Source organism: Trachypithecus francoisi, unplaced genomic scaffold (assembly GCF_009764315.1).
Source record: "Trachypithecus francoisi isolate TF-2019V2 unplaced genomic scaffold, Tfra_2.0 Lachesis_group19, whole genome shotgun sequence".
NCBI lineage: Eukaryota > Metazoa > Chordata > Mammalia > Primates > Cercopithecidae > Trachypithecus > Trachypithecus francoisi.
In genome coordinates, this window is record NW_022681464.1 from 45,387,373 (window position 1) to 45,401,149 (window position 13,777).

The 13,777-nt window shown below is 48.2% G+C and overlaps 2 protein-coding genes across 3 annotated transcripts in view; one reads left to right on the forward strand and one right to left on the reverse strand.

Annotated features, from left to right (window-relative positions):
* Positions 1 to 1,456, forward strand: part of MPPE1 (metallophosphoesterase 1) — a 34,258-nt gene extending 32,802 nt beyond the window's left edge. Inside the window, exon 15 of the mRNA XM_033178370.1 lies at positions 953 to 1,456. Coding sequence (XP_033034261.1) covers positions 953 to 958 — 6 coding nt within the window. The 3' untranslated portion in view covers positions 959 to 1,456. The remainder of the gene's footprint in view (positions 1 to 952) is intronic.
* Positions 1 to 13,777, reverse strand: part of GNAL (G protein subunit alpha L) — a 212,357-nt gene that overhangs the window by 4,317 nt on the left and 194,263 nt on the right. For both annotated transcript variants that reach the window (XM_033178365.1, XM_033178367.1), the window contains 4 exons: positions 11,412 to 11,470; positions 9,963 to 10,083; positions 5,976 to 6,106; positions 1,224 to 1,291 (listed from right to left, as the gene is read on the reverse strand). In XM_033178365.1, coding sequence (XP_033034256.1) covers positions 1,224 to 1,291; positions 5,976 to 6,106; positions 9,963 to 10,083; positions 11,412 to 11,470 — 379 coding nt within the window. The remainder of the gene's footprint in view (positions 1 to 1,223; positions 1,292 to 5,975; positions 6,107 to 9,962; positions 10,084 to 11,411; positions 11,471 to 13,777) is intronic.

Below are 13,777 nucleotides of genomic sequence, written 5' to 3' on the forward strand. Positions count from 1 at the left end.
GAACTCTTGTCCTCTGAACTCACCCTGCGGCCTTGATTTCTCTTCATTGTTATTTTCTCACTCACTGTAGGATTCAAGAGTCATCCCACAGGGGTGGCTGGGAAAAGGGCGGTGAAAGGCCAGGCTGGAGTGCCGGTCCCCGTGGAAAGGCCTCACAGCTGAGGATCAGCCCTAGTGCTACCAGGGCTAAAACCTTGTCCACACGTGTTAAGTGCACCTGGACTACTACCGGGAACATGCTCTTGGGAATGCCTTGGCATGTAATGGTTTGAAGTGAGTAAAAACTCACAGCTAGCTATACACTGTAGGTTATTTCAAAGAAAATAATATAGATAAAGCATATGTGGCAAATTTTTGCCAGTTGGTCAATTTGGGTAAAGAGTATAGGGGAGTTTTTTTTGTTTGTTTTGTTTTGTTTGAGACAGAGTCTCGCTCTGTCGGCCAGGCTGGAGTGCAGTGGTGTGATCTCGGCTCATTGCAACCTCTGCCTCCTGGGTTTAGGCAATTCTTCTGCCTCAGCCTCCAGAGTAGCTGGGATTACAGGCGCCTGCCACTGTACCCAGCTAATTTTTTGTATTTTTAGTAGAGACGGGGTTTCACCATGTTGGCCGGGCTGGTCTCGAACTCCTGACCTCAGGTGATCTACATGCCTTGGCCTCCCAAGTGCTGGGATTACAGGCGGGAGCCACCGCACCTGGCCTGAGTATAGGGGAGTTATTTGTACAAATCTTCCGCCTCATATGTAAGTTTGAAAGAATCTCAAAATTATCCCAAATATAATCTCAAATATATCTCAAAAATAATCTCAGAATCTCAGAAAGCTGAAGAAAAAGTATCTGAATTTGAGCACACCTGTTTTTACATAAACCATCAGCCTGTTAGTGCTTTTGGGTGGAGGAAGAGTATGGGTGCTTAGATTTTGCTGAAGGACGCTGTCCTTTTTGGAAAATACAAGTGAATAAAGTCTAGCCCATCCGAGAGCCATTCCCCGGGACGCTGTGTTCTCACCCGAGCTCTGCTGCTTGGAAGCTGTGTGACCTGGGGTGAGAAATCTAACCTCTCTGAACCTCGGTGTGCTCAGCTGTGAAATGAAAGTAACATACCCTTTCTCATCTCTCATAACGTTAAGGAAGATTAAATCAAAGAGTAAGTAATTTGCATATTGCAAGAAACAAAAGATTAAGAATGGAGGTAAAAAAACAAAGGTTAACAAAATGGCTTACCAAAAACAGGTCCCGGATAAAGAACTTGGCTCTTGTAACTTTGGGATCTTCTCCTGCATCTGGTGTTGCTGTAGAAATGACAAATGGAACTTTACTTAAGCAACATGAAACAAAGATAAACTCTATGAAAACACAGAAGGAATTTCAGCTTTGGACTGCTGTATCTTCACAGCATTAAAATACACGTACAGCTAGGCAAAAACAAACATCTACTTTTCTTTTCTTTCTTTTTTTTTTTGGAGATGGAATCTCGTTCTCTCACCCAGGCTGGAGTGCAGTGGCGTGATCTCGGCTCACTGCAACCTCTACCTCCCAGGTTCAAGCGATTCTCCCACCTCATCCTCCCCAGTAGCTGGGATTACAGGCACCCACCATCATGACTGGCTAGTTTTTGTAGAGACAGGGTTTCACCATGTTGGCCAGTCTAGTCTTGAACTCCTGACTTCAGGTGATCTGCCACCTCGGCCTCCTAAAGCGCCCGGATTACAGGCGTGAGTCACTGCGCCCAGCCAAACATGAAATGTTCATTCCCCTCTTCTCCTACAGCATTTTAATAGTTATTGCTGTGATAAAACTTTTCTTTGGGGGTGCTAAGGTCTCAATGTTTGTGTCTCCTCCAAATTCATATGCTGACTCCTAATCTCCAATGCAACAGTATCAAGAGAGGCAGCCTTTGAGAGGTGATGAGGCCACCAGGGCTCTGCCTTCATGGATGGGATTATATCCTTATAAGAGGCCTGAGAGAGACCCCTTGCTGTCTCCAGCATGTGAGGAGGAAATGAGACAGTGCCATCTATAAAGCAGAGAAACCCTTACCAGACACTGAATCGGCTGGTATCTTAATATTTGACTTTCCAGCCTCCAGTACGGTGACTAACACATTTCTGTTCATAAATTATCCAGCTGTGTTAGTCCATTCTCACATTGCTATAAAGAAACACCTGAGACTGGGTAATTTATAAAGAACAGAGGTGTAATTGGCTCATGGTTCTGCAGGCTGTTCAGGAAGCATGATGCTGGTATCTGCTAGGCTTCTGGGGAGGCCTCAGGAAGCTTCCAATCATGGCAGATGAACAGGGAGTGAGACATCTCACATGGCCAGGGCAGGAGCAAGAGAGAGCTGGGGGCGGTGCTACACACTGTTAAATGACCCGCTCTCACAGAACTCACAGAACCCATTCACTATCATGAAAACAGTGTCAAGAGGATGGTGCTAAACCATTCATAAAGGATCCACCCCCAAGATCCAATCACCTCCCCCCAGGCCCCACCTCCAACATTGGGGATTATAATTCCACAAAAGATATGGGCAGGGACACAGATCTAAACCCTATCACCAGCCTAAGGTATTGTGTTATACAGCAGCCCAAGCAAGACAGGCTGGGGTGGGGGAGAATTCCCAGTGACCAGCCCGAGCCCCAGAGCTGCCTCCCTGCAGAGCTGTTGGGAGAGGAAAGCTCGGAGCCTCCAGGCACAGGAGCTGGGCCCTGGCCTCCCTGGGGGCAGCACTGGCAGGGCCTCCATGACTGCCTCTGAGCTTCCATCAGCCTCCTCTTCTGAGACTCCCCTTTGCGTTCCTGCTCTCCACTGAGGCATGTGGAGCCCCCAGATCACTGTAGCCGACCCTCTGGCTCTAGGCCTTTCTGAGACATTCTCCCCATGAAGAGTCACGTTTATGTGTTCACGCCATTATTGTCTGTGAGCCCACGAAATCTGAGATCGAGGGGACACAGCTGAGTGTTCTTACCACTCTCTGCCTTCCCTGTTGCAGGGCCTGTGAGGACACTGTTGCTCACACAGTCATAGAAAGGAGGGCACAGCACCCGCTGTGGGTCTCTGCCTGGGCTGTGTTCTGGAGTGGCTGGGGAGCTCCCATGTCATTTATCTTGGGGGGGTCACTGACATACTCTAGAATGCCCAGAATGTATATGTATCATCTGAGGAGCTCTTTTTTTTTTTTTTTTTTTGGAGACTGAGTCTCACTGTCGCCCAGGCTGGAGTGCTTTTTGTTTTTTTTTTTTTTTTTTTTGAGACGGAGCCTCATTCTGTCATCCAGGCTGGAGTGCAATTGTGCAATCTCAGCTTACTGCAACTTCCACCTCCCGGGTGCAAGCGATTCTCCGATTCTCCTGCCTCAGCCTCCCAAACAGCTGGGATTATAGGTGCTGGCCACCATGCCTGGCTAATTTTTGGGTTTTAGTAGAGATGGGGTTTCACCGTGTTGGCCACGCTAGACTTGAACTCCTGACCTCAGGTGATCTGCACGCCTCAGACTCCCAAAGTGCTGGGATTACAGGCGTGAGCCACCGCGCCTGGCCCATCTGAAGAGTTGTGTGTTGTGATGCCAGCATCACTACAATGGAAACAACGAGCACAGCCAGACCCACAGTGTCGGCGTTCCCTCTGCAGCCCTCCTTCCCCAGGCAACCACTGATGTGCTTCCTGTCACCATGCGTCAGTCTGCACTTTCTCTTTTTTTTTGAGAGGGAGCCTCGCTCTGTTGCCAGGCTGGAGTGAAGTGGCAGAATCTTGGCTCACTGCAACCTTTGCCTCCCAGGTTCAAGTGATTCTCCTGCCTCAGCCTCCCGAGTAGCTGGGACTACAGGCGCACACCACCACGTCCAGCTAATTTACTTTTTAGACATTTACACAAATGCATTCACATGGCACGTAGTTTTTGCTGTGATTTTTTCTGTCAGCATAATCACTGTGGGTTTCACCCGTGCCATCACGGGGACCAACAGTTCGTTCCCTTTAATTGCTAAGTGAGAGTTGAGGATGTTGGAGTTGAGGGTGGGCCCAGGCTTCCAGCAGGTACTACAGATGCTCAGGGATGGGTGAGTCTGTTGGGAGGGGCAGGGCACAGATGGAGATGGCGCATGCTGCCGGCTGAAGAGCAGTCACTGGGCCTGGCACCGAGGCAGCAAGCCAGGGTCCCCTCAGCCCCTGGACGGAAGCCCTTCATCACCCGCAGCTGGGCAGGTGGCCTTGGCCGTCAGCTCGTGGCGGGGCTTCTCCTTGGCGCCCCTAGCGGGTGAGGTTGTGTCTCAGAAGTGTGAGTTTGGTAGAAGTTCACAGAATGTTTTGGAAAGGTGAGTGACCAGCTACAGGAGGTCAGGCAGGAGGCTGTGGCAGCTGCTGAGATGAGAGGAGTGAGGGCCAGGACCACAGTCATAAGGAGGGAAAGTGGGAAGGGCCTGGGGAGGCGGACACTGTGGAAGGGCCCTCCTGAGCCACTGCCTGAGCTGAGTGATGGGAGATGGCAGGAGGTGGTTAGTGGGAGAATTAAAGACCCAACTTGCTGGGAAAATGACAGTGCCAGCCACAGAATGAGCAGCAGAAGCCAAGCTCTGATAACGTGCCATGGGCAAGTGGCACCTGGCCTCAGTCCTGGAAAGCATGTCGCCAGGCTGCGAGTAGAGCAAGGAGGTGATGAACTGCAGTGAGGTCAGCAAGGAGGTGATGAACTGCAGTGAGGTCAGCAAGGAGGTGATGAACTGCAGTGAGGTCAGCAAGGCGGTGATGAACTGCAGTGAGGTCTCCACTGATTTGGTCTCAGGAAGAGTCTGGACCTTGACCTCGCGCTGACTGACCCTCTGGCAGGTGCGGAGGCTGCTGGTGGCTCAAGAGAGCAGCTGGGTCTGGTGAGACCACAGGCAGAGCTGGCGCTCAGGCCCATTTCCAACGTCTATTTATTTATTCCTATAAGGAAATATGTAGTGGCAGGATTTTTTTTCAGGTCTTTCTGACTCAGGTGATGGCAGCAGGATTTTGTTGGAATGCCCCACACGGGTCAGGATTTTACTAGGAATATACTTATATAATGCCTCTCCCATGAAGGAGAAAAGAACATGGAACATAAGGAGCAAGAAAGTTTAATGACAAATGCAAGTTTTCTTTTCCTTCTTCATTGAGGATAAAAAGTAAATTTTCCAAATCTTAACTATATTTTCCAGGAAAGTCTCTTTTATTCTGTGTTATCTAGTTTGGAATTCAAGATATAGAAAGCGGTGCTGTTTCACCTTAAATCACTCCTGTGGGCCTCTGGTAGACCTGGTGTTCACTGGAAACTGAAGTGTCAGCGACTGGAAACGGAGTGACCATCTCTTCCTGGTCTCCCTTCCCAGCTTTAGCACTGACAGTCCCGTGCCCCGAAACCCCTCAGTCTCAGGCAGCCTGGGGTGGCTGCTGGCCCTGCTGGAAATCCCCAAGGCTGCAGCCACAGCAAGGCTAGAGACAGGAGCAGGTAAGCGTGGCTGCTGCCAGCCCGGGCTTGGGGACAAAGGGTGCAAGGACTGCCTTGCCTGCATGACTACCCGTGTGGCTTTGAACACATTATCTCTTCTCTCTCAGACTCTCTTTCCACGGGAAAGAATAATAGAAACTACCACGCGGTGTCATCTGAGGGTGCAGTGAGAAGGTCTGTATCAAGGACTGACAAGGCCCCTGTCATGTCACACGCTGTCAGAGGCTCCAGAGGGAGAGCTCACAGCAGCATGACAGTCACACCCCAAAACGGCTCTTTCTTCGGCTGCACAGGTTCAGTGGAAAGTCAAACTCGGAAACATTTATAAACGGGATCCTAAATAGCACCTTTTAACACCCCAGTACTTTAGGATATGGGCAGTAGAAAGAGAATTGTTTTAAAATAAGTGAATTTCTTAGATTCATCAGAAGTATGTGAATTAGAGTTACAGGACTATTAACAAAACAATTCTATTTCTCAATCATAAGAACGTTTTGAAATCTTACCGTCTTCAGGGACAGTATAATTTGCATATTCTGGGAAGTAGTCTTCAATTTTTGATTTCCCTGCCAAGACTTTTTCTGCCAGCATATCTTGTTTGTTCAAGAACAAGATGATAGAAATGGTCCGTAACCACCTGAAAAAGGAAAAATAAACAAAGTTCACACATACTAGTATATGAAAGCACCTGTAACATAGAAGTTGCTAAATTAAAAGAATACCATCATCCTCCTAAAATTGTATAGGATTCAAGAAAGTTCAGTACACAGTATCCTCATTCCATCTGTAAACAATGATAAACAAATATAGGTCCAGGTTGAGCAGCCCTAACCCAAAAACACAAAATCTGAAATGCTTCAAAATCCAAAACTTTTTCAGCACTGACATGATGCTCAAAGGAAATGCTTGTTGGAGCATTTCACACTTTGGATTTTCATATTACGGATGGTGGACTAGTAAGTATAATGCAACTCTTCCAAAACAACAACAACAACAACAACAACAACAACACCACCAGAAATCTGAAACACTTTTGGTCCTAAGCATTTTGGATAAGGGAGACTCAATCCATAGTTAAGCACTTTCTAATTCATTCCCATGGGGCATATAAATTTATTGGAACCAAAGCTAAGATTTACTTATGTAATGAGTTCACTTGGATTTCTGTGATGTCATTTACCAATAAAAGGTGGGAAAACTCACATTAGAAGTGAAAATGTTAACAACAACATAATATATGACTCATTAGCTAATAACACAGAGCTTAAAGTGCAGCTGGCTTGGTTCTTCTTCCGCCTCCATCACTTCAAAGGAATCAAGCTAACTGATTAGTCTATAGGAATCTTACTACCAATTAATAACACAATCTGGCCAGGTGTGGTGGTTCACGCCTGTAATCCCAGCACTTTGGTGGGCAGAGGCGGGCAGATCACGAGGTCAAGAGTTCGAGACCAGCCTGACCAACATGGTGAAACACGGTGAAAGTCTCTACTAAAAATACAGAAATTAGCCAGGTGTGGTGGCAGATGCCTGCAGTCCCAGCTACTCGGGAGGCTGACGCAGGAGAATCGCTTGAACCAGGGAGGTGGAGCTTGTGGTGAGCCGAGACTGCCACTGCACTCCAGCCTACGGGACAAAGTGAGACTCCATCTCAAAAAATAAAAATAAAAACCACAAACACAATCCACTTTCCCCTCAAATGGAAATAGCTTACCTGCTTCTTCTAGCAATAAAATATATAACCTTTGTAAAAATAAATCTTAAATTATAGAAAAACATAAAGAAAAAAATCAAATGTAATTATACCCAGAAACAATTACTATAGAAGTTTTACGTTTTTATGCCCAAGTTTTTTTCTGTCCTCACACATACTTATAAAAACAAGATCACAGTATTTTAAAATCTTTTTTTTCCTATAAGAAGACTGTGGTCATCTTCCCACTTACACATATAGTGTATATAAATAAATTTATAGTAACTCTATAGTATCCTTCTGTATACCTGGTATTTCCTGACCCTGTTTCTTTCCTATTAACTGTCTTTTTTTTTTTTTTGAGACGGAGTCTCGCTCTGTGGCCCAGGCTGGAGTGCAGTGGCCAGATCTCAGCTCACTGCAAGCTCCGCCTCCCGGGTTCCCGCCATTCTCCTGCCTCAGCCTCCTGAGTAGCTGGGACTACAGGCGCCCGCCACCTCGCCCGGCTAGTTTTTTGTATTGTTAGTAGAGACGGGGTTTCACCGTGTTAGCCAGGATGGTCTCGATCTCCTGACCTCGTGATCCACCCGTCTCGGCCTCCCAAAGTGCTGGGATTACAGGCGTGAGCCACCTCGCCCGGCTTTATTAACTGTTTTATGACCACACATTTGAGGCTGGTTGTTGAACATTTCATAGAAAATCATTTTTCTGATAATCCAAAATTTTACAAGGTAAACTTATGTTTCCTGTCCTGCTTGGTAATATTTCTTCCTAAATACTTCAGAAGAAACTTTGATTTCTAACTATATATGTATGTATTGTGTGTGTGTGTGCTAAATATTCCTTGCTGAAATAATTACTTATGCCACTTTGCAATGCTAGTAGTTTCAAACATGATTATGTGTTGATTGTGAGCTGTAAGTGATCTTAGAGATCATCTAGTCATTAGTGGATGTCCTAAACTGGTACGTTATTTATTTATTTTTAAATGTAAAAAATTTTTTTTTTTTAAATGCAAAAAACTAGCCGGGCGAGGTGGTGGGCGTCTGTGGTCCCAGCTACTCGGGAGGCTGAGGCAGGAGAATGGCGTAAACCCGGGAGGCGGAGCTTGTGGTGAGTTGAGATCCGGCCACTGCACTCCAGCCTGGGCAACAGAGCGAGACCCCGTCTCATTTTTTTTTTTTTTTTTTGAGACAGAGTCTCGCTCTGTTGCCCAGGCTGGAGTGCAGCGGCACAATCTCAGCTCACCACAACCTCCACCTCCCAGGTTCAAGTGATTCTCATGCCTCGGCCTCCTGAGTAGCTGGGACTACAGGCTCCCACCACCACGCCTGGCTAATTTTTGTACTTTTAGTGGAGAAGGGGTTTCGCCATTTTGGTCAGGTTGGTCTCGAACTCCTGATCTCAGGTGATCCTCCTGCCTTGGCCTCCCAAAGTGCTGGGATTACAGGCGTGAGCCACTGTTCCTGGCCCCTAAACTGGTACTTCCTAAATTTTAAAAACCAAACAAAACCTATTTCGAACCCTAGATATAGAATCATCCCTGGATACCCGTGGGGGATTGGTCTACGACTCCCTGTGAAAACCAAAATCTGAGGAGGCTGCCTTGTATGAAATGGTGTAGTATTTGCATATAACCCATGACCACCCTCCCATGTGCTTAAATCATCACCACATTACCTAAAATACCTAACACAATGTGAAAGAGCCACCGTGCCCGGCTGAATTTTTGTATATTTTGTAGAGACGGGGTTTCAACATGTTGCCCAGGCTGGTCTCCAGCTCCTGAGCTAAAGCAATTCCCCTGTCTCAGCCTCTCAAAGTGCTGGGATTACAGGTGTAAGCCACTGTAATCTTGTATTATTTTTTGTTGTTGTATTGCTATCTTAAATTTATTTTTGAATATTTTCAATCTATGGTTGGTTGAATCTGCAGATATGGAACCTGAAGATACGGAAGGCTGAATGTAATCTTAGGCTTTCAAAACAGACACCTAAATTTTCTTGACAAAGCACTATCAGAACTTCATCAAAGAATACTCCACACTGGCCGGGCGTGGTGGCTCACACCTGTAATCCCAGCACTTTGGGAGGCCAAGGTGGGCGGATCACGAGGTCAGGAGATCAAGACCATCCTGGCTAACACGGTGAAACCCCGCCTGTACTAAAAATACAAAAAATTAGCCGGGCGAGGTGGCGGGCGCCTGTAGTCCCAGCTACTCGGGAGGCTGAGGCAGGAGAATGGCGTGAACCCGGGAGGCGGAGCTTGCAGTGAGCTGAGATCCGGCCACTGCACTCCAGCCTGGGCGACAGAGACTCCGTCTCAAAATAAAATAAAATACTCCACATTTTTAGTATGTCTGTACAATAGATGAACTAAAAGAGATATTTCGTAGAGTACTGGATTCATCAGTAAAGAGTGTGTGCGGGGCTGTGGGTGTAGGTGTGTGTTTTGAGACAGGGTCTTGCTGTGTTGCCCAGGCAGGAGTGCAGTAGTGTGATCGCAGCTCACTGTAACCCTCACCTCCTGGGCTCAAGCGATCCTCCTACCTCAAGCTCCTGAGTAGCTGGGACTACAAGTGTGCACCACCACGCCTGGCTAATCTTTGTAGTTTTTGTAGAGACAGGGTTTCTTCATGTTGCCCAGGCTGGTTTCCAACTCCTGGGCTCAAGTGACACACCGGCCTCGGCCTCCCAGTGTTGAGATTACAGGTGTAAGCCGCAACACCTGGCCTGAGTGTATTTTTAACAAAAGAAAATTTGCAATCCAGTGGTGAGACTGAATTGGTGATTTTTGTCACCTGTTGTTCCAGATGCTTTCAAAAAGATCGAGGGACTCTCTCAGCCTGTTGGTGTTGTTATCTTCTCGAATCACCATGTTGTAGCTACTGCAGGCTGCGACGTAAATGATAGCCGTGACATCTTGGTGGGGAGAAAAAGGAAAGCACCTCAGTTAGACACCCTCGCTGTGGAGTTGCAAGAAAGTACACACGCAGCAGCCACTCAGTTCCACAAAAACATTCACTCAGTGATAGGACTATTCAGTCACAGAACAGCCTGCACGTGCGCCGTGCGCACCACTGGTTGCTTCAGTAACACACTTGATGAAGAGCCCAGCCCAAAAGACGCATGTAAATTTGGGATGCTTAAATGCTTTTTTTTTTTCTTTTTTTTTGAGGTGGAATTTCACTCTTGTCTCCCAGGCTGGAGTGCAATGGCATGATCTTGGCTCACTGCAACTTCTGCCTCCCAGGTTCAAGTGATTCTCCTGCCTCAGCCTCCCTAGTAGCTAGGATTACAGGCATGTGTCACCATGCCTGGCTACTTTTTGTATTTTTTTCTGAGACAGAGTTTTACTCTTGTTGCCCAGGCTGGAGTACAATGGCACAGTCTTGGCTCACTGCAACCTCCGCCTCCCGGGTTCAGGCGATTCTCCTGCCTCAGCCTCCTGGTAGCTGGGATTACAAGCGTGCACCACCACACCCAGCTAATTTTTGCATTTTTAGTAGAGATGGGGTTTCACCATGTTGGTCAGGCTGGTCTTGAACTCCTGACCTCAGGTGATCCACCCACCCTGGCTTCCCAAAATGCTGGGATTACAGGCATAAGCCACCACACCTGGCTAATTTTTGTATTTTTTTTTTTTTTTTTTTTGAGACGGAGTCTCGCTCTGTCGCCCAGGCTGGAGTGCAGTGGCCGGATCTCAGCTCACTGCAAGCTCCGCCTCCCGGGTTCACGCCATTCTCCTGCCTCAGCCTCCCGAGCAGCTGGGACTACAGGCGCCCACCACCACGCCCGGCTAGTTTTTTGTATTTTTTAGTAGAGACGGGGTTTCACCGTGTTAGCCAGGATGGTCTCGATCTCCTGACCTCGTGATCCGCCCGTCTCGGCCTCCCAAAGTGCTGGGATTACAGGCTTGAGCCACCGCGCCCGGCCTAATTTTTGTATTTTTAATAGACCCCTGGTTTCGCCACATTGGCCAGGCTGGTCTTGAACTCCTGACTTCAGGTTATCCGCCCTCCTTGGCCTCCCAAGGTGCTGGGATTACAGGCATGAGCCACTGCGCCTGGCCCTTAAATGCTTTTTTTAATGAGATTAGTATCTAAGGAAGGAGAATCATAATCTATAAAATGCTATACTTTACATACTAGTTAGATTAGAGATCATCTAATTCAAAAACAGTTAAGCACAGCAATGCTGAGTGTTAGAATTCACTCCCATTTTCTTGAGACAGCATTAAAAAAAATCACCATTAAAGCACTGGATCCATTTTCTCCTCTCATCCCTCTGGCCGCCAACATCAAACATGCTGTGGAAGAGCAAGAGGAACACAATTATTTGGGGAAAGCCGGGAACAACCGCACACATGCTTGCTCTCCTCTTTGGCTATCAGCAGCTTCCAGCGTTCACGCATGGGTCTTGAGTCAGGCTCGGGTCACTGGCTGGCCTGCACCATCACTCCCTGTGTGATCCTGGAATACAAGTGGCTCCACCTCTCTCAGCCGCAGTCCCTCCTCAGTCACCCCACAGTGGGGTTACAGGGGTGAGAGATCAAGCAGACAGCAGCTGGCAGTGTCTGAGGTCCCACAGTAGGTCCTTAATAAATCCAGTAGTTACTAGCTCAGTCATGCAAGAGGTTACTTGCTCAGACACTCATGCCTCTCTGAGTATAAGCTAAGTCACTGCCCAGGGCAGATCCTTCCTATGATTTGCTCCAGCTCTCAGGACACTGTGTCCCCTCCCCTGGAGAATTGAGAAACGCTCCTTGCTGATCTGTCTACACTACATGCATCTTATCTCTAGCCACCTCTGCCTGGTGACCTGCACTGGGTCTTGAGCATGCCTGGATTCAGTTCAGGCTGCTCTGCCCAGCCCGAGCTGCTTCCTGGTCGTGCCCAGCCAAGGGGACCTCAGCCAGTTCTCTCAGAGTTTCTCAGCTGCACCCTGTACTTCATCAGGCCAGGCCCAGGCCCCTCTTCTCACAGCCCCTGCTCAGCGCACTCCGTGGCCTAAGGCATTTCTCCCCGGGAGAGTTTCTCTACCTACCCAGATTCTGCTGGATCCTTCCAACCTTTGCAGGCGTCCCTGGCTCTGAGATTTCTCCCCTCCCTAAACATAGTGCATGTGCCTTAGGACCACACGGGCTAGATTGTTTTGTCCTGGGTGGGTATGTTGCTGATCCTATTAGAATTTAATCTGTACGCTTTGCATTAGCACACATGGGGCACGCTGAGGTACTTGATGAAAACGGATGAGCTGATGAACAGAATCCTTTCAAACAAAATCACAAATGTGAGATTCAGCTTCACTGTTAATAATTCCACTATGCCAGGGACTTGGTTATGATGTGGGCAAAACCGCAAGTCATGCCAACTCCATACCGCACTGTGTGCCTCACAGCAGAGAGAGACGTAGCTGGCTTTTCTCCAGCCTGACACTGGCCGTGTGAAGGGTTCTTGGGAAATCTGGAAGTAGATGCCTGTCACCTGTGCACTGGGGAGAGCGTCGGGTACTGCAGGAGTCTCAGAACACACTGCAAATCATGAAACTCTTGCTCTAAGGGACCTCACCCTTGAGGTCCTCACCCTTGAGGTCCCTTAGAGTCGAGTTGGACATGCTGGGGGTGACTGGGCAAGGTATAGGGCAGTAGACCATCAATGGCTGCAGAGTAGATGCAATGGGAATTCTGAGGGGTCACCATGGGCTGAGATTTGAGGGACGCTTGGATGCCTTTTTTTTTTTTTTAATTTTAGAGACACCCGGACTGGAGTGAAATGGCCTAATCATGGCCCACAGCTGCCTTGAATTCCTGGGCTTACGAGATCCTCCCACCTCAGCCTCCTGAGCAGCTAGGACCACAGGTGTATGCCATCAAGCTTGGCTAATTTTTTTTTTTTTTTTTGGTAGAGATAGGGTCTTGCTATGTTGCCCAGGCTGGTCTTGAACACCTGGTCTCAAGCAATCCTACTGCCTTGGCCTCCCAAAGTGCTGAGATTACAGGCATGAGCCACTGTGCCTGGCCTGAAGGAAGCTTTGATAGATTTGTGGGGTTTGCTTAGCCCACGTGGCATCTGAGGCTCAGAGGACAACATGAACAGACGTGCTGCGGCAGGAAAAGCTGGAAGAACTGGAAGGGTCCTGAGAGCAGCCCAGCCTGGTGAGGCAGGTGGCAGGTGACAAAGCAGGGCTGGGGAAGGGGCTGGTCACAGGTGGAGGGCTTGGGTCATAGGGTGCAGAGGCAGGAGTGAGCCCCGAACCTTTTTCAGCAGAGGAATAACACGATCCAAGCCATGCTATGGGAAGATTCATTTCGTGGCACTGAGTAGGGCGACTGAAATGGGTAAGCCAGGGAACAGGAGACCAGCCAGGGCCCTGCTGAGAGAGTCCAGGGGCTGGGGAACTGATGGAGCAGGACTGAGGTCACAGCTACGGGGACAAGAAGAGCTTTGTAGCCGGAGAATTAGCGTCTGATCATGAGGGAGAGAAATGAAGAAAGTAAGCTCATTTGGCCGAGTTTGCACTTGGGAACCCAAGAGATGGGATGGAGACACACAGGAACTGCTCACTTCAGTTCTCAGACTGGGACTGTGCATCTGGAAGATCAAAATTTCATCAG